The sequence below is a fragment of the Macaca fascicularis genome, chromosome 15 (assembly GCF_037993035.2).
Source record: "Macaca fascicularis isolate 582-1 chromosome 15, T2T-MFA8v1.1".
Lineage (NCBI taxonomy): Eukaryota > Metazoa > Chordata > Mammalia > Primates > Cercopithecidae > Macaca > Macaca fascicularis.
In genome coordinates, this window is record NC_088389.1 from 45,799,375 (window position 1) to 45,818,585 (window position 19,211).

Genomic DNA, 19,211 nt, shown 5'->3' on the forward strand with positions numbered 1-19,211 from the left:
CACTTTAGTTTGGGTATTTATGAGACTCAAATGAGGCAATGTAAGTGAAAAAGTTTGAAAGTTAGCAGTGAAATGACATTTTAGGTGTTTGGTACCTCTTCAGATTTTTGGAGCAGAATAATGACATGATACACGTTATGTTACGTTAACGTTACTTTATGTTGTTACTTACGTTACCTTACGTTATGTTATTTTGAGACAGGGTTTCAGGCTGGAGTGCAAGTGGTGCAATCTTGGCTCACTGCAGCCTCCTCCTCCCGAGTTCAAGTGATTCTCCTGCCTCAGCCTCCCAAGTACCTGGATTACAGACATACGCCAGCACATCCTGCTAATTTTTGTATTTTTTTTTTTTTTTTTTTTTTTTTTTTTTTTTAAGAGATGGGGGTCTTGCCCTGTTGCCCAGGCTGGTCTCGAACTCCTGACTGCAGGTGATCAGCCCGCCTCAGCCTCCCAAAGTGCTGGGATTACAGGCGTGAATTACTGTGCCGGGCCCGATACACTATTTTAGTTAACATTGATATGATACTGGATCCCCAGAATATGGGAAGCAGGGAGAGTGAAATTAGAGGAGGGGAGAGCTGAAGTGGGGACAAGATCAGGGTAAGGTTGGTGACTTTGAGAGTGGAAATGAAAGAATATAATCAGTAGTCATTTTGGAGGGAAAATCAGTATTTATTGGTGATTGATAAGGGAGACGAGCAGATAGAATCTCTTGCCTTCCAGATTAATTAATCCAATAAACATTTGTGTGCCAATTATTTTCCATAATCTGACATAGGCATTTGCTATATAAAGGTACATAGACCTGTATGGGCCTCTAGGTATTGTCAGTCTTTTAGGTCTGGGGAGGGTGCTGCTTGCATTCATGAACATAGAGAATTTGGGAACAAGTGCTAGTTTGGGTATTAAGTCAACCTATCTAGTTGTAAACAAGTTGAGTTCTGTGCCACAGATATAGATGAATATGAAATATGGCTATATTAATTTTTATTTGGTCCTCATGAAATTTGTTTAGGATCACAGACATTTGATTGTAAAGTTTAATTATTGTTTAGAGAAACGGTATTTTTAGGCATTTGGAAAGATTATATTTTTCTCCGAGTAGTGGCAAATAGGGTATTTAGTGATCAAACAACATTGCAATGAAACTTTTAGCTTTTAAGTAATTTGTATTTAGTCTTTTGGTTCTGTTTCTGGAAGCAAAACCTTTCTGAATCTTACCTATATAAACATAAGTGTTGCTTACAGGCTTGTCAATTCTAGTTATTCTCAGTATGGAAACAATAGTATTTAAATACATTTAGCTTAATGAATTTTTTTACTTTGCAGCAGTAATTCTCCAACTTCAGAGTAAATAGAATCTCCTGGAGGGCTTGTTAAAGCAGGTCACTGGGTTCCACTCCTGGAGCTTCTGCTTCAGTAGGTCTGGGTGGGGTTGGAAATTTGCATTTTCAGCAAGGTGGTACTTACGTTAAAAATTATTGTTATATAATAAGGAGTAAGATTATCATAGGAAACCACAATTTAGCTTCTAAAAAATAAAGACTATTAACACCTAAGAAATAAACTTTATTTTAATAAATATACAGCTCAAATCCATATCTCCTTAGGATGTGATAAATAGCAGATTTTTATCATAGTCTTTCCTGAAATTTTATTGTTCTAATTTATTTATTCAGCTGTAGAATAAATTAGAAAAATGTCCTTAAAATACATTAAAGACATCATAAATAGTGTTCTCTATTCATAAGAAAAAGTTGAGTATTTAGAGGTATTTGAAATAACATAATTCATTTACCCTTATTTTTTCCTTGAATTAAAAATCAGACTTCAGTTTTAAAAAATTTAATACCCACTGTGAAAAACCAAAAGCACCCGTTTATTAAAAGGTAGTTGGTTTTGTTTTCTACTCTCCTTTTCCACCTACCCCCATCAGCCCCATGTTTCCCTGAAGTTCAAAACCCAAAGCTCATTTAAGATTAAATGTGACAATATGATTAAGGTAGTATGTCAACCCAAATTAGTTTCAGTAATTTAAAAAAGAATCTTATGTTTTTTAGCTAATGGGAATGACAGCAAGAAATTTAAACGAGATAGACCTCCCTGTTCGCCTTCCCGTGTTCTCCATCTTCGAAAAATTCCATGTGATGTCACCGAAGCAGAGATCATATCATTAGGTCTACCATTTGGCAAAGTAACTAATCTTTTGATGTTGAAAGGAAAAAGCCAGGTATGTAATATTTAAAGATTGACAAAGAGTGATTATCTCCAGATGTTAGTATTACTGATAATTTTTTATTTTCTTGAGCTTCTCTGTATTTTTAAAATTTCATATTATGAACATAAATTAGTTTTAAAAGTAGATTTTTTTGGGGGGGTGTAACAGGAAGCAACAAACCATAGTAACACAAGAAACAGGATTTCTTTTATCCATTGACTTATGTTTTTTCTTCTTAAGACACAAATGTTTTATTTTCTTTTAGTTAATTTGTTTTTAATTTGATTTATATTTTGTATTACACAGTGGTTTATCAAATGTCCTGTGATTAGCAGAAAACGCTGATAGGATATAAATTATACCTCATTTGGCAAATTAAAGAACAGTTAAGTTTTCAAAAATCTAGATAAAAATGTATAGTATTGTCGGCCGGGCGCAGTGGCTCATGCCTGTAATCCCAGCACTTTGGGAGGCCAAGGTAGGCAAATCACCTGAGGTCAGGAGTTCGAAATCAGCCTGGGCAACACGGTGAAACCCTGTCTCTACTAAAAATACAAAATTAGCCGGGCATGGTGGCACATGCCTGTAATCCCAGCTACTTGGGAGGCTGAGGCAGGAGAATCGCTTGAACCTGGGAGGTGGAGGATGTGGTGAGCCGAGATCGCGCCATTGCACTCCAGCCTGGGCAACAAGAGTAAATTTCCGTCTCACCAAAAAAAGAAAAAAAGTATAGTATTGTCAAAAGACAAAATCACAACACATTTAAACATGATTACATTGGCTTCTATTTGTGATTCTAGAACCGAGCAACACCTCATTCTTTAAAATAGAATGAATGTTCCACTGGGCAAGACAGAACAGTTGGTTTTTATAAGGTGGGAACAAGGAAATAACAATTGTTTAAAAAGTGAATTTGTTAACACTGGGTTATTGCATTTTACTTTTCTTGTAAGGGTCAAATCAGTAGGAACTTATTGTGCTGATTCAGGTAGGCCACTCTCTTTCTGATTAGTTGCTGCGAATCTCCTGTTTTCAGGAAAAACTGGTTTGTTTGGGGATTTACTTGCTTTACTTTGCATGAGTGACTCCATTTTAATTTGGACTGGTCTGCTGGGGTGTAGTGCAGGAGGCTAGTCAAAATAATGTCCTCTCAAAGAGTCAGTTTATTTTAGGTATAGAATTAATATGTATCTTCTTTCATAATTCAGAAGAGACTGTGTAAAGAGTATTCATTTGAGGCTGGGCGCGGTGGCTCAAGTCTGTAATCCCAGCACTTTGGGAGGCCGAGACGGGCGGATCACGAGGTCAGGAGATCGAGACCATCCTGGCTAAGACGGTGAAACCCCGTCTCTACTGAAAAATACAAAAAACGAGCCGGGTGAGGTGGAGGGCGCCTGTAGTCCCAGCTACTCCGGAGGCTGAGGCAGGAGAATGACGTAAACCCGGGAGGCGGAGCTTGCAGTGAGCTGAGATCCGGCTACTGCACTCCAGCCTGGGTGACAGAGCGAGACTCCATCTCAAAAAAAAAAAAAAAAGAGTTTTCATTTGAGAAGGTAATAGATTCTTCTTAAGATGAGTAAGGAAACTTGTTTCTGTGGTGACCATGACAAAAAATATAATACTTGTCATGTGGATTTTAATAATTGTATGTCCTCTTGTTCCAACTCAGACCCCACTGGGGTGAATTCTTTAGTTTTTTCCAAGTTTTTGGCTGTCCTAAAAATCTTTTATACTGTTTATTACTGTAAAGAAGAGGACAACAAATCTAGGCCCTAGGTATTTTGTAGTACATTGTGATGTATTACTGTGTTTCATCTGCTTTTGATAAATAATAAGTTTAAGAAACACATTTTAAATACATTTATAAATAGTAGTAAGCATTGGGCATGAAAGAGTTTGGATGATGATGTCTAACTGAGTTCCCTATATTTAGTAAATCACTTATTTAATATCCTCTTTAATTCACATGAGGTTACTAAGATCTGGAGAAGTTAAGTGTAACATGCCGTAATATTTGGCCCTTGTTGTATTTCCACATTTGTCTGAAATCCTTTGGAGACAGTGCATCCCTGCCAGTTAGATCTTTAACACAGTTGCTACTATTGAGAATAGTATGGTTTGCCTGATTTGAACAGAGACCACATGGCCATGTCTAATGGCTAATTGCCTGTGAAACGCTGAGCAGGCAACATCATAATTTTCTTTGTCTCTGCTACTGATTCTGGGTTTATTTTTATCGGTAAGCTAACCGTAAGTGTTATGTTAATTGCTTGTGTTTTGATCACAAATCCTGTTTAAAAAATATCTTTTTAGTAAATACACTTGAGCAGGAGATTCTGATTTGAGTCACTAGAACCACTCGTGAGTGATAACTTTTCTCAGGGCATTTGAAGGGTGAAGTATTGGGGGCCAAATGGGGATTATTTTTACCAGCCTTCCTCTGGGTAGTGACTTTTGGCTGTCTCTCCACTCTGTACTATTAAAATTGGACTTTTTGACTAGATGCTTAAATAAAATGTAAATAATTACTGGACTGCATGTGGAAAAAAATTATTTTAGCATATGAAATTTTAGGTCCTATATACTGTAAGAAAGAAAATCCTGTGACAAGAATCATATATTCCAAGTATATTGTTTAGCTTTTCCTTTATGTGACTGATGTTAGAAATTGAGTATGTTCTTAACATTTAGAAAAAAGTTTGCAGAAATATGCCCATACAATGAATATTATTGTTTACAAATTGTTGAAAGATGAAACTTTTTCCTACCTTGACCGTTTTTATCCTATTGTCTTAGAAAAATTAGAAAAAATATATTACTGACACAAGTGGATAATGGCTTCAAATTACATAACGGACATTTTTACCTTTTAAATAGTATACATGACTTGAAGTCAATTTTGCTCTTTTAAGATAGTGGAATTTTTATTTGCTTGGGGAGTTTTGTTTGTTTATTGTGGGTTGATTGATTTGTGATGTTTCATCCACTGTCACATGGCTAACATCACTGTTTCATAGAACATTGGTAGTTCATTTGGAGCATTTCATTGGTGGTTACATTTGGTTGGTACAGTTATACATCATGTTTAACATCTGTCCAGTTAATATTGCTTTTCTAGACTTTATGTGGAAACATTTGACAAGTAAGGTAACTATAAACAAAGAAATAGTTTGATATAGAGCTGTTTGCCATTTCCTGTGTTCAGTAATTTTGGTGTTAACGAATTCATATTTTATAAATTGTAAATGTTTTATACATAAGTTGAAATGGTTGATACGTGCTTGCTAATTAAATGCCCTTGTGCCTGGGGATAGTGGCACTTGCCTCAAGGATTGCTTGAGTCTGGGCATTCTGGACTGTAGTGTACTAAGCCGATTTGGTATCCACACTAAGTTTGACATCAGTGTGGTCCAGGCTGCCTAAGGAGGGGTGAACTGGCTCAGACCAGAACCAGAGCAGGTCAAAACTCCTGTGCTGATGAGTAGTGGGATCGTGCCTGTGAATAGGCGAGGCAACATATCAACACCCCTATCCGTTAAAAAAAAAAATGGATGGATGGATGGATGGATGGATGGATGGATGGATGGATGGATGGGTGGATGAATGAATAAATAAATATGTTCTTTTGTAGTAAAAAAAAAGAATTGGATTGTCTAACTAGAAATTTTGTTGATTTGGATCAGGAGTGGTTCCTGCATTTTAAATTTTTTGAGATGTTCTTACCAGTAGTTTTGAGGACTCAGAATGGTTGCTTAGTGTCTATAGTTTATCTTTCTAACTAATCATTAAAATAGGGCGACAAAGGCTGGGCACAGTGGTTCACGCCTGTAATCCCACCACTTTGGGAGGCTGAGGCAGGAGGATTACTTGAGCTCAGGAGTTCAAGACCAGCCTGGGCAGTATAGTGAGACCTCGTCGCTACAAAAATTGTAAAAAATTAGCCAAGTGTGGTGGCACCCACCTGTAGTCCCAGCTATTTGGGAGGCTGAGATGGAAGGATTGCTTGAACCCAGGAAGTGGAGGTTGCAGTGAGCTGAGATTGCGCCACTGCACTCCAGTGTAGTGAGACTCTGTCTCTAAATAAATAAATAAATAAATACATAAAAAGAGTGAGATGGGGACAAAATCTACCACCTTAAAGCTTTGTATACTTATTCCTGTAAGAGGAAACTATGTATACTATAGAATACAAGTGTCAAGGGGCTTTTGCCAGCTAAACTTTTCCCGAGTCATTCTTCAGATATCTACTGTTAGTACAGTGACTACAGATATCAAGTCACTTGAATGACTTAAATCAATATTGACTCAGTGAGTGTAGGAAGTTCTCAGATTTCCATAATTTGAATAATTGATCTTTCGTCCCTTATTTTTAAAAAAATATTCTGTATTTGGAAGATTATAAACTATTTTCTGTTTTTGAGACGGAGTCTCGCTCTGTTGCCCAGGCTGGAGTACACTGGAGTTCACTGGTGAGATCTTGACCTCACTGCAACCTCTGCCTCCCAGGTTCAAGTGATTCTCCTGCCTCAGCCTCTCAAGAAGCTAGGATTACAGGCACCTGCCACCACACCTGGCTAATTTTTTGTGCGTGTTTTTAGTAGAGACGGGGTTACACAACTTTGGCCAGGCTGGTCTCGAACTCCTAACCTCAAGTGATCTGCCCATCACGGCCTCCCAAAGCATTGGGATCATAGGTGTGAGCCACTACACCTGGCCTTATTTTGTCATAAAGGTTTAATATCCCTAATCTGAAAATGAGGTGCTCCAAAATCTGAAACTTTTTGAGCACCGTAACAATCAAAGGAAATGCTCACTGGAGCATTTTGGATTCCAGAATTTTGAATTAGGGATGCTCAGCTAGTAAGTATCTAAGGCAAATATTAAATATTTCAAAATCTGAAATCTAAAACACTTCTGTTCCTAAGCATTTTGGATAAGGGATACTCAGCCTGTGCCTCAGAATTAAATATGACATATATGTGCATGTCTATGTTTTATTGAATGCCTCAGTACTTAAAAAGGAACCTAAAGCCAGGCGTGGTGGCTCATTCCTCTAATCCCAGCACTTCAGGAGGCCAAGGTGGTTGGATCACTTGAGGTCAGGAGTTCAAGACCGGCCTGGCCAACATGGTGAAACCGCGTCTCTACTAAAAATACAAAAATTAGCCGGGTGTGGTGGCACGCACTTGTGATTGTGATCCCAGCTACTCAGGAGGCTGAGGCTGGAGAATTGCTTGAACCCAGGAGGTGGAGGTTGCAGTGAGCCGAGATCGCACCATTGCACTCCAGCCTGGGCAACACAGCAAGACTCCTACTCAAAAACAAACAAAAACAAAAAAAGGAACCTAAGCCCTGGGAGCACTAAAGCCATGTGAGTCTATGAGTTGGGGGCAGCTGGTGGCAGTGGTGATGGGTAATATGGTAAGGAGATCACTGAAACGTTTTCTTCACAACGCTTTTTGAGGGTTGAGGGATAGAGAGAGGGTGTGGAATGGGGAGAATTCTTGGTACCTTAAGATAATGCTGTCAATGCTGCACGCATGATTTCCCATCATTTTAGACTGGAATTTCAGATGCCTTTTTAAGGAATGCTTAAGAATCATGATTCTTATGTTGGGAAACCTTTAAAAAATTAAAAATACTTCATACATTTATTGAAAAAAATTCAAAAGCATAGAATTATTTAAAGTAAAACTTGATATTCCCCAAACAGCACTGTTTTCTGGCCAAAGTTAAGTGTGATTCCATACATACAAGTAAATGTGACATGAAGATGTAGATACCATGTTTATATATGTGTGCACGTGTGTGTAATATATATAAACATGTAAAACACAGGAAATACCTTTACATATTTATATGTAACCTTTTTTCAAAATGTAACATGGGTGTTAATTGGAAGCATTTGAAACATTGAGTACGAAGGATTTGGTGACACCTGTAGTCCCAGCACTCTGGAAGGCCAACTTGGGTGAATCGCTTGAGGTCAGGAGTTCTAGACCAGCCTGCATGATGACTCCCCGTCTCTACTATAAACCCAAAAATTAGCCGGGGGCATGGTGTCATGTGCTTGTTAATCCCAGTCACTTGTGGGGCTGAGGCAGGAGAATCATTTGAATCCAGGAGGCAGAGGTTACAGTGAGCCGAGATACGCCACTGCACTCCAGCCTGGGCGACAGTGAGACTGTGTCTCAAAAAAAAAAAAAAAAAAAAAAAAAAGATTGAGAATTGGAAAATTGCCACTTAATTAACTGGTTTTATATGGTTCTTGATTTTTTTTTCTCGTTTCTTCTTAGAAATACTTAAGAAGGCAAATCTAAAGTGTGCACCATTATATGAGTAAAAGGTGAAAGATTTATACCATCTGAAGAAAAACCAGAGTATTGATCACCATTCTACAAGGATGCTTTTCAGAGGCTTTTAATAGTTTTATTCTGAAAAATCCCATACAGTCCAACTAACAGGAACTAAAAATGATCTCAATTAAAAAATCATCTCATGTTAGAGCTGCAAAGAGACTTAAAGATCCTGTTAGGCAGTGCTTCATGTTTTAGATAAGGAAACTAAGGCTCAGAGGTGTTAATGAGTAAGGTGTCATAGCCAGGCATAGATTTTAATCAGGTTCCCTTTCTACCATATCATGCTAGTTCTCGTTTCTTGCTATCACATATGTTGGTGAAGTATGAGATAATAAAACTTACTGGAAAAAAGTGAATGCTCTATTAATTTGATTCATAAATGGCTGTTTTTAAAAAGGGTAAAAGGAGAACATACCATTTTGCCCCATTCCTGTTTAAGACTGGGTATTATTAGAGCAGTGTTTCTCAATGTTTTTTCCTCTGTTTTTTCTTTCTGCTCCCCTAAAGACGGTTTTTAGCCTTTTTACCCCTTAATTGCCGGCATTAAATTTAGTATCTGTTTATGTATCATAGCCTTTTAGCCTCATTTTTTTTTTTTTTGAGGCAGAGTTTCACTCATTCACAGTGGCGTGATCTTGGCTCACTGCAACCTCTGCCTCCCGGCCTCAAGCAATTCTCCCGCCTTAGCCACCCGGGTAGCTGGGATTACAGGCACCCGACAATCATTCCCGGCTAATTTTTGTAGTTTTAGTAGAGACAGGGTTTCACTGTGTTGGCCGGGCTGGCCTTGAACTCCTGACCTCAAGTGATCCACCCTCCTCAGACTCCCAAAGTGCTGGGATTGCAGGCCTGAGCCACTGTGCCCAGCCTTAGCCTCACTATTTTTAATGATAAACTTAAATCACAGCCCCTGAAAGCATCCGTTTACAGTGGTGACATACACATTTATTTTCATCTTTTTAATTATTTCTAGATTTTAAAAGAAACAGAAATAAAAGGAGAACCAAAAACTACATAAAATTCCTTAATCAACTGGCAGTTAAATCCTTTTTTTTTTTTTTGAGACAGTGTCTTACTCTGTTGCCCATGGTGCAGTGCAGTCATGCAGACATGGATCACTGCACCCTCAACCTCCGAGGCTCAAGCAATCCTCCTACTCAGCCCCTCCCTCATTCCCCAACCCCAAGTAGCTGGGACCACAGCCATGTGCCACTATGCGTAGCTAATTTAAGAAATTTTTTTTGTAGAGATGGATTTTCCCTATGTTGCCCAGGCTGGTGTTGAACTCCTGGGCTCAAGCAGTCCTCCCACCTTGTCTTCCCAAAGTAGCTGGAATTACAGTTGTGAACCACCATGCCTGGCTTCTCAAAGTTCTTCAGTGAACTCAACTTTTTAGATGTTTCTAATTGACATCCATGATATTTTGAAGCAAAGTTTTTTTTTTCTCCCCTTGGGGGTAGTGTCATTTTATTTGAGAATGCATGGTTTTAGAGCAAGCTAGAATGGCAAAATATCTCTTAACTATCTTTCAAAAAGATGAGCTTTCACTTTATCTTCTTGTGTTTATTGCAGGCTTTCTTAGAAATGGCTTCTGAGGAAGCTGCTGTTACTATGGTGAATTATTACACTCCTATTACTCCTCACCTTCGAAGCCAGCCTGTTTATATTCAGTATTCCAATCACAGAGAACTTAAGACTGACAATCTACCTAATCAAGCTGTAAGTATTAAAGGTGTTTTTAAAAATAGATATGGGAACACATGGTATGATAACTTACATACTTTACAGATGAAGCAAAATTATGTGCCTTTATTTATTTTAGGATACTTTACTAGTCATAATTGTATATGTAAATTCTTCCCCCAATTCTTAAGAATAAGAAAGCAATGCCATTTAGAAATATATTAGAAGTTTATTTTTTCTTTTGAAACTGTTTTCACAATAAAAAGAGGAGAAAAAATATTTATTGTTACATACATCTTAAAATCTCAGATCTGAAAGGAACTTAATGATTCATTTCAATCGTCTTTTTACAGACTCTAACAAAGGCATTGAGAAACTGAGTGATATTAAGTAACGGAACTTAAGACCTTAAGAGTTTTTTAGAATTGTTTATTAAATGATTTTTGACTCCTGAAGATGAATGTGAAATGTAGCATAGCAACATTTCTTACCCATTTTTCTGTTATTTTGATGTAGCACACATGGAGTCTTTTGTGTCTTTCCATGTTGATTTTTAAGTGGTTAAAAATAGTTTAATAATTTGAAGTTATTTAAGGACAGAAAATGTTTATCCACAAAGCAAATACATTTTAAGAAAGTGGGTTTTGGCTGGGTGCGATTTGGGAGGCCGAGGCAGGTGGATCATGAGGTCAGGAGATCAAGACCATCCTGGCTAACACAGTGAAACCCTGTCTGTACCAAAAATACAAAAAAAATTAGCCGGGTGTGGTGGCGGATGCCGGTAGTCCCAGCTACTCAGGAGGCTGAGGCAGAGAAATGGTGTGAACCCGGGAGGCAGAGCTTGTGGTGAGCCAAGACCGTGCCACTGTGTTCCAGCCTGGGTGGCAGAATGAGACTCCATCTCAAAAAAAAAAATAAAAACCAAAACAAAAACGAAGAAAGTGGGTTTTTTTCAAGTTATGATTTTAAGGGCATGTTTGGCCTCTGTATTCTTGCTCTAGGCAAAGAACTCCTCCAGCTCTCTGATTTTGTGTTGAAAGGCAGCATAATGTAAGCTGGTGAGATTCAATTAGTTTTCCACATTGTTTGAAACAGCGATATTTACTGCACGTAATCCTTAACTTATTTTAGGCAATATTAATGGCATATAATAAACTATATAAGCTTATAATAAATACAATATTAGATGAATGGAATAGACTTTTTAAAATAAAAAATTGTCATTACAAATTGTACATAGGATACATGCTTATGGTACACCATTCAATCAAGAAAAGTAAAAGAGAAAAGAACTAAAACCAATCCAGTTACCCAGAGATAACTAATGACTAGTGGTAATATTCGATGTGTATTCAGGTGTCTGTGTATCTAATTTTACACAAAATGTTTTGAAATCTTTTTTTGTGTAATGTTATGGACATGAGTTTATTACAACAAATAGAGCATTACCTCATTAGCTTTTAATGACTATAATACTCTCTTGTATAGGAGAATTATAATTTGTCCAATTTCTTTTTGATACACACTGAAGTTGTTTCCAGTGTATATTCCAGTACAGCATATTCCAATCCAATACAATGTATATTGCCGTACAATACAATGTATATTCCAATGTATATGTATGAAATTGCTGGGACAAAGCATGTACATATTTTAAATTTTGGTTTATGTTGCATGATTGCTTTCTGTAGAGATTATGTGCTTAGAGTGCCACCAATATAATGGATGAGCAGATGGCTTTCCAGTGTTCGTTAATAGATAGATGAGTAATTGTATCCTATTTTTTACTTTTGTTTGATAATTTGTAAAATACTTATACTGATTTTTGTTAGTGCCACTTCCCCATTTTTTATTGTAGTAAAATATACATGACATAAAATTTACCATTTCAGCCGTTTTTAAATGTACAGGTTAATGGCATTAAGTACATTCACATTGTTGTATAGTCACCACCACTCTTAGTCTCTAGATGCCATTTCTCATCACCTCAAACTTGAAACACTCTATCCATTATACAGTAACTCCCTATTCCTCCCTCCCTCCCACCTCTGGCAACTACCATTCTACCTTCAGTCTCTATGGATTTTTAAATATATAGTCAAGTCTCTTAGGATGTCATAATACAATCTTTTCTGACTTCGGTACCATGCTCAGAAAGACCTAGTACACCAAAATTAAAAAAAGAATCTATGTATGTTTTCTTCTAATACTTTTAAGTTGTGGTTCTTACTTCTATTAGGAATTTTTTGGATGTAGGAATGAGGGTAAGGCTTCAGTCTTTTTTTTACTCCAAGAGACCAGTTTCTCCTGCATTATTTTTGAATAACTCACTTATTATCTATAATGTGAAACTTGTCCTTTGTCATATATTAGTTTTCTATACACACCCTATGCCTGCTGATCATATGTACACACACGTGCACTCTTGTCTGACATGCTTGTATGTTCTACTTACATGTCTTGTTCTACCCTCATGTGTGTGCTGCTCACATGCTATGCATTCCATGTTTAACCTTTACTTTAACCTTTTGAATTGCAAAAGCTTGGATTCCGTTTCTGCATCTGTGCCCTAAGGCTTAATTTTTTTTTTTTGGGAGACAGAATTTTACTCTTTGCCCAGGATGGAGTGAAGTGGCGCCATCTCAGCTCATTGCAACCTCTGCTCCCCACCCCCCGCCCGCCGGGTTCAAGCGATTCTCCTGCCTTAGCCTCACGAGTAGCTGGGATTATAGGTGCCCGCCACCATGCCCAGCTAATTTTTGTAGTTTTAGTAGAGACAGGGTTTCACTATGGTGGCCAGGCTGGTCTGGAACTCCTGACATCAGGTGATCCACCCGCCTCTGCCTCCCAAAGTGCTAGGATTACAGGTATGAGCTACTGCTCCTGACTCCTAAGGCTTAATATATTGCAGGGCAAGACCTTATTTCTTACTCTCTTTTCAGAAATTAACTGATTAATATATCTTGCCTATTTCTTCAGATACATTTTGGAATTATTTTGGTAACTCCTGTCCTCTAAGAGACACACTTGGAATTGGGTCGATGTTGTAAATTAATTTGAGATAATTAATTTTGCACATTAAATATATTACTCTGATTCTTTTAAGGAGGAAGTTATATTTTGTTTGTTTTCTTGTTTGTCTTTCAGTAGACTTTTTAATTTTCCTTCATGTAAATCCTGCATTTTTCTCATTAGTGTGATTCTTAAATATGTTGCTATAAATCTTGAAGGGAAAAAACAATTTAATAAATCTTAAAGGTTGGATTATTCCAAAGAGAAACAGTGAGAAATCCCAGTTGCTTGGCAACCAAAGCTAGCCTGAATGACCTAGTTTATTCTGAGATAGCCTTCATTTCTTCCCAATACTTTTTCCATCTTGTTGCTTTTCTATAACTTTTATGCATTGATGTTTGATAAAATACAATACTTTTTTTTTTTTAATTCAAAGTCCTACGTCAAACCTAACGTCAAAGTTTCAGATACCTGTTTGATATTTTTAAAGTACTGTAATGTCTTTTTATTCTGACATTCCCAGAAAGCTGATGGATGAGTGTTTCATTCCTTTTTATTCTCTGAATAGCAAGCTATCCCAAAATATGCACTTTATTTTTCCAGTTTATGATTGTACTTGCCAGAAGGTCAGGTGAATAGTAAGTGTTTTTGTTTCCTTGATTTAAACTAAAATCACAACTGTAAAATTTAGATCATATTCTGAGATACAGCATTTGAGAAATGGTTGTATTAATAGGAGTCGTCATTGTATGCAGCTTTTCTTGACCTTGTGGATGAAAGTTTATAAATCTGCCATGAGATGACCATAGAAAGATTTTCTCTAAAAAGAGAATCATACTTAACACTTAAGATCTGTGCATTTTTATTGTATGTTAATTTTCATCTTCTCAATCTGAGAAATATCTTCTTTACATTTTCCAGGCATTTTTAAATTTTACATGAAGTATACATTTCTCCTTATCCCACATTAAATTTGTTTTCCTGATCATACTATTGCTATTATTTCCTTTATTAATTTCACTGTTCCAGAGAGTTTGTTACCCAAACATTTTAAAATTATTTCCCATAATAGGAATTCTGCTCCTTCATAATTTTTAGCATTGGACATAATTTTTAGCAGTTTGAGTTTGTCTGTTGTTTCCTTGTGATTCAATTCAGAGTATCTGTCTTTGATAGCACATCACAGAAGTAATGCTCTTTTCATTGCATCATAAAATTTCCATTAGTTGTGTTAGTAATGATGGGCTTAGGGTGGTGTTTGCCAGCCCTCTCCACTATAAAGTTGTTACTTACAAGGGGGAAGAGTAGTATTTTGTGGGCAGGTACTTTAAAACTATGTAAATATACTGTTCCTTATCAGCTGTTAATTTATATCAGTATGGACTAAAGGTTTCCTATGTTATTTGATGGGTTTTTTAACAGTTGTTATTATTTTGATACATAAATTGTCCTAGATTTGGCCAGTACAGGCCCCTTCAAACTGGTTTCTATGTCCTTTTGGAATATCCCTATCATTCTTTGAACATTTCCTTGCATTCTGACCAACGCTTCCTCCCCCTGCCCCAAAACAAAAATGTTTTATACTCATCTTGTGATTTCTGGGCCCCAGTTCTGGAATCAGCTATTCTTTTAGAGTGCCTTGGTTTCTTTTAGTGGAGAATATTTAGAAGCTTGTCTTGCCTACCCTTGCTTAGGTGTAAACATCCCATACTATAGTCTTTAATGTTGCTTTCATATTTCTTCTCCCATTGTCTTTTAAAAATTAGGAAATAAAAATTGTATCCAAATTTTCTCCTTTTCTCCATGTGTTTTTTTTCTTCAAGTAAATTTAAGCACCTTTTAAAAATACTGTGTCGTTGTGCTATGCAGGGAGGTGTTTGACTGTTTACTTGATTACAAATTTAGGATATGTACCTCCAGACAGAGTAGATAAATCTTGTTTTACTTAACTATATTGCTTCATACTGTTTTATATCAACTAAATTTTAGGATTCATATAATGCGTCTGTATAATCAAAAGTTCTCATTTTGGGTTGTTCTATAGCGAGCCCAGGCTGCACTGCAGGCTGTCAGTGCCGTCCAATCAGGAAGCCTGGCCCTTTCTGGAGGTCCTTCCAATGAAGGCACAGTCCTACCTGGGCAGAGCCCTGTGCTTCGAATAATTATTGAAAACCTCTTTTACCCTGTTACCCTGGAAGTTCTTCATCAGGTAAGGAGGAATAAATACTCTTAAGAAGGTTAAGTTAAATATGGCTTCTGAAACTTTTGATGTTTTATATCTAAGTTGTTTAGCTTATTGGTTTTGTTGATATATTTGTTTAAATAATGAAAAAACCTTTATCCTGTTTCATAGAAATTAGAGGTAATTTTTTGACAGCCTCCTTTTTCTAACTTGAATACATAATTTAAAAGGGTGTAAAAAGTTTTGATTTTTTTCTTACAGGTAAGCATGAAAATGAACAAAGCATAGAATACTGTGAAAAGTCCAGGTAGTAGTTGTTCCTTAGAAAGTAACATCACCGTTGAGTACAACTAATTTGTTTCTGTTGACAACTTCTTACATTTGAGTATTTCTGATTTAAAAATTCTAAAGGGAAAATGTATAATAAGTCTTCACGTGTAATATGAATATACCATGTTAAATATTGACTGATGCCCAACCTAAGCTTCATACACTACCCGTTGCTATATCTAAATTGTCTTGATAAAAGAAATCATGGCAAGTAATATGTAGAATTTAAGAATTGAAGGTCAGTTAGTTTCATAATTTTGTAGTGAGTAAATCCGAAACACAAATAATTGATAAGTATTGAATATTGTAGAGAGTAATTGAAGAGCCAATTAGAATTGAGACTTCCTGATGTAATTTCCCATGTTTTGTTTTTGAATGGTTGTTACATTTTTAACTAATATTTCATATATACATATCCTCAAAATGTAATATACAGTTATCTGGTAATCTGTGTATATAAATATTTGACATACAGCCCCAAAATTTAGTCAGCTTTTGTCCTCTTTAGCTATATATTGATTTCGTTTCGTTACACTTATTACACCCACATACTCATTACACCCACATATTAAAATACTGCAACACTTCCCTTGCTTATTTTCATTTAACAGAGTCGTGCCTTTGGATTTGTGGTATGTGCAGAGTCATAGGGATGTGTGTGTTTGTATATATAAGAATTGAAATGCATCTTACTCTAGCCTCACATTTTACAAATAAAGAAGCTAGGGCCCTTAGAAGTTCATTTACTTTTCCATAGTCTATATACCAATTGACAATAGAGCTCAGACACATTTCTTAGTAAAGTCCTGTGCCATGCATGTATATATTAAAACATGCCATTGAGTACGCCTACTGGGTTCCCCTTTGATATGCATTGGTGAAGCATGTCCTAAGGAGGACGCTAGCAATGGGATCCACAGCCATGGTTGCTCTCTGAAAGGGTTCAGCTGTTGCTTAAGTGATTGGTTTCATTGTTCTTGTGGATTTTCTTCTGTGTATCCCAGAAAGTGGCATTGAAGACTAATGGGATCTTTAGCAGTGTTTGTTCTGGGGTTGCTACTGTAACATTGTAGCTATTGCTTTTATAAAAGATGTTCTTATGCCTGTGTCCCAACACTGCCATCAGCCAGCAGCCAGTTTAGCTACAGTCACGTGGTCCTGTCTTATCATTTCATTTATCATCTCCCTAACCACAGTAACAAATTTTGTTTTTCCCTCAAGAGATCATGGTGACCTTCAGGTGAAGAAGACTAATTCTGAGTGTCCTCAGTAGCAACTGCTGGGGTAGGACTCCCAGTCTTTCAGTTACAGCACTCACTTTTTAAACCCTCTTTTCCAGTGCTATTGAAATAAAACCAGCTCCTTATGAAGGCCCCCAAATGCAGACTTCTCCCCCATCTCTTTATCTTCATTACCTAACACTCTTCTGCTTATTTAACACCTGTCTTTTCTGGCACTGTCTCTCTCTCCCTACCTCCCTTCCCTTTCTCCCTGCTTAATTCTGTCCTTAGTCCATTTCTGTCTTGTATTTCTTAGACCAGGAACACTCTTTATCCAGGTAGTCACCTGGCAGGATCGACGTCATTCACCTCTCAGCTCAAATGTTACCTCCTCAGGGAGCAATCTAATTACATTAAGCAAGTCCTCTCCCCTGGCACTCTTATCCCATCAGCCAACTAAGAGCCAGTCTGGCATAACAGTTACAGATACAGGGTCTGAAGCTAGTTTGAATCCTGACTCTACTGCCTCTGTAGCCTTGGGCAAGTAACTTACCCCTTCTATTTTTGTTTTCTTTATAATGAAGATGATGTTCTCTCATTTTTTATTGCAAGGATTACATGAGTTAATATATTTAAAGTACTTACTAAATAAAACAGGGCCTGATACCTATTAAGTGCCCAAGAAGGAGGGGTTGGGTGTGGTGACTCACGCCTGTAATCCCAACACTTTGAGAGGCCAAGGAGGGTGGATGACTTGAGGGTCAGGAGTTCAACTCCAGCCTGGCCATCATGGTGAAACCCTATTTCTTCTAAAAATATGAAAAATTAGCCAGGTGTGGTGGCATGTATCTGTAGTTCCACCTATTCTGGACGCTGAGGCAGGAGAATCACTTGAACCCAGGAGGCTGAGATTGCAGTGATCTGAGATCGTGCCATTGCACTGCAGCCTGGGCAGCAGAGCAAGACTCCATCTAAGTGCCCAAGAAGTGTTAGCTCTAATGATCAAATGCCAGTAAAGAGCAATGTAGGAAACTGGTTCTTCCTCTTGTAGTCTTGTGGATAAGACACTAATTTTATAAATAATGGCATAACATGTAATGAATATTATGGTAGGGGAATATACAGAAGTGTGGAGTTGGTTGTACCTGTTATAACTATTTAGCAAATTATTTTATTATATTCTTTGCTGAAAATTGGTCCTGGCTCAACTGCTATCTAACATCTATAGAAACTAGTGTTCCGTTAGCTCATGGTAAGGGAATTGAGAGTGACTGAGATGGGACTGATGCTATTTTAGATGAAGGAAGCTAGGGAAAGTCTTTCCAATATGGTATTTGAGCAGAGGCTTACAGGATGGGAAAATGTAAGTTATGTGTGTATGTGGAGAAATAATGATCCAGTCCAAAAGAACAACAAATATAAGGTGCCTAAGGTGGAAGTGTGCTTGTTGTGTTGAAGTATCAGAAAGAAGGCTGTGTCACTGGAATAGAGAGAGTAAGAAAGCCCTATGCGAGAGGGCATCAGAGCAGTGATGATGCAAAGCTTTTATAATTGTTACACTGGGTAAGATGGGAAACCTTTGGAGGATTTTGAATGGAACAGTGAGATTATATGATTTACATTTTAGCAGAATCACTCTTGTTGCTGTGTTAAGAATAAACTATGGCTGGGCGTGGTGGCTCACACCTGTAATCCCAGCACTTTGGGAGGCCGAGGCCAATGGATCTTCTGAGCTCAGGTGTTCAAGACCAGCCTGGGCAATATGGCAAAACCCCTGTGTACCAAAAATACAAAAAATTAGCGAAGGGTGGTGGCACACACCTGTAGTCCCAGCTACTCAGGAGGCTGAGATGGGAGGATAGCTGGAGCCCGGGAGGTGGAGGCTGCAGTGAACCGAGATTGTGCCACTGCATTCCAGCCTGGATGACAGAGTGAAACCCTGCCCCCTCATCCTCCAAAAAGAATAAGCTGTATGGGGTTAAGTGGAGGCTCTTGTCCTACTTCAAGTGAGAGATGATGGTGGCCTGGGTGAGGCCTTAAGGACTGGAAGTGGTGATTATGGATTTTTTAAAAATTAGAGATAGGGTCTTGCTGTGTTGCGCAGACTGGCCCAAAAAAACTCCTGGGCTCAAGCAATCCTTCCACCCCATGAGAAGCTGGGGCTATAGGTACGGGCCACCTATATGGACTTCTGTGGCTATATTTTG

The 19,211-nt window shown here is 37.6% G+C and overlaps 1 protein-coding gene across 19 annotated transcripts in view; it reads left to right on the forward strand.

Annotated features, from left to right (window-relative positions):
* The window catches only part of PTBP3 (polypyrimidine tract binding protein 3), a 115,844-nt gene that overhangs the window by 56,094 nt on the left and 40,539 nt on the right, over positions 1 to 19,211 (forward strand). For 12 of the 19 annotated variants that reach the window (XM_005581053.5, XM_005581055.5, XM_065530215.2 and 9 more), the window contains 3 exons: positions 2,061 to 2,230; positions 10,150 to 10,296; positions 15,317 to 15,481. In XM_005581053.5, the coding sequence (XP_005581110.1) occupies positions 2,061 to 2,230; positions 10,150 to 10,296; positions 15,317 to 15,481 (482 nt within the window). The remainder of the gene's footprint in view (positions 1 to 2,060; positions 2,231 to 10,149; positions 10,297 to 15,316; positions 15,482 to 19,211) is intronic. The other 7 variants (XM_074016814.1, XM_065530219.2, XM_065530217.2 and 4 more) reach the window with 1 other exon arrangement.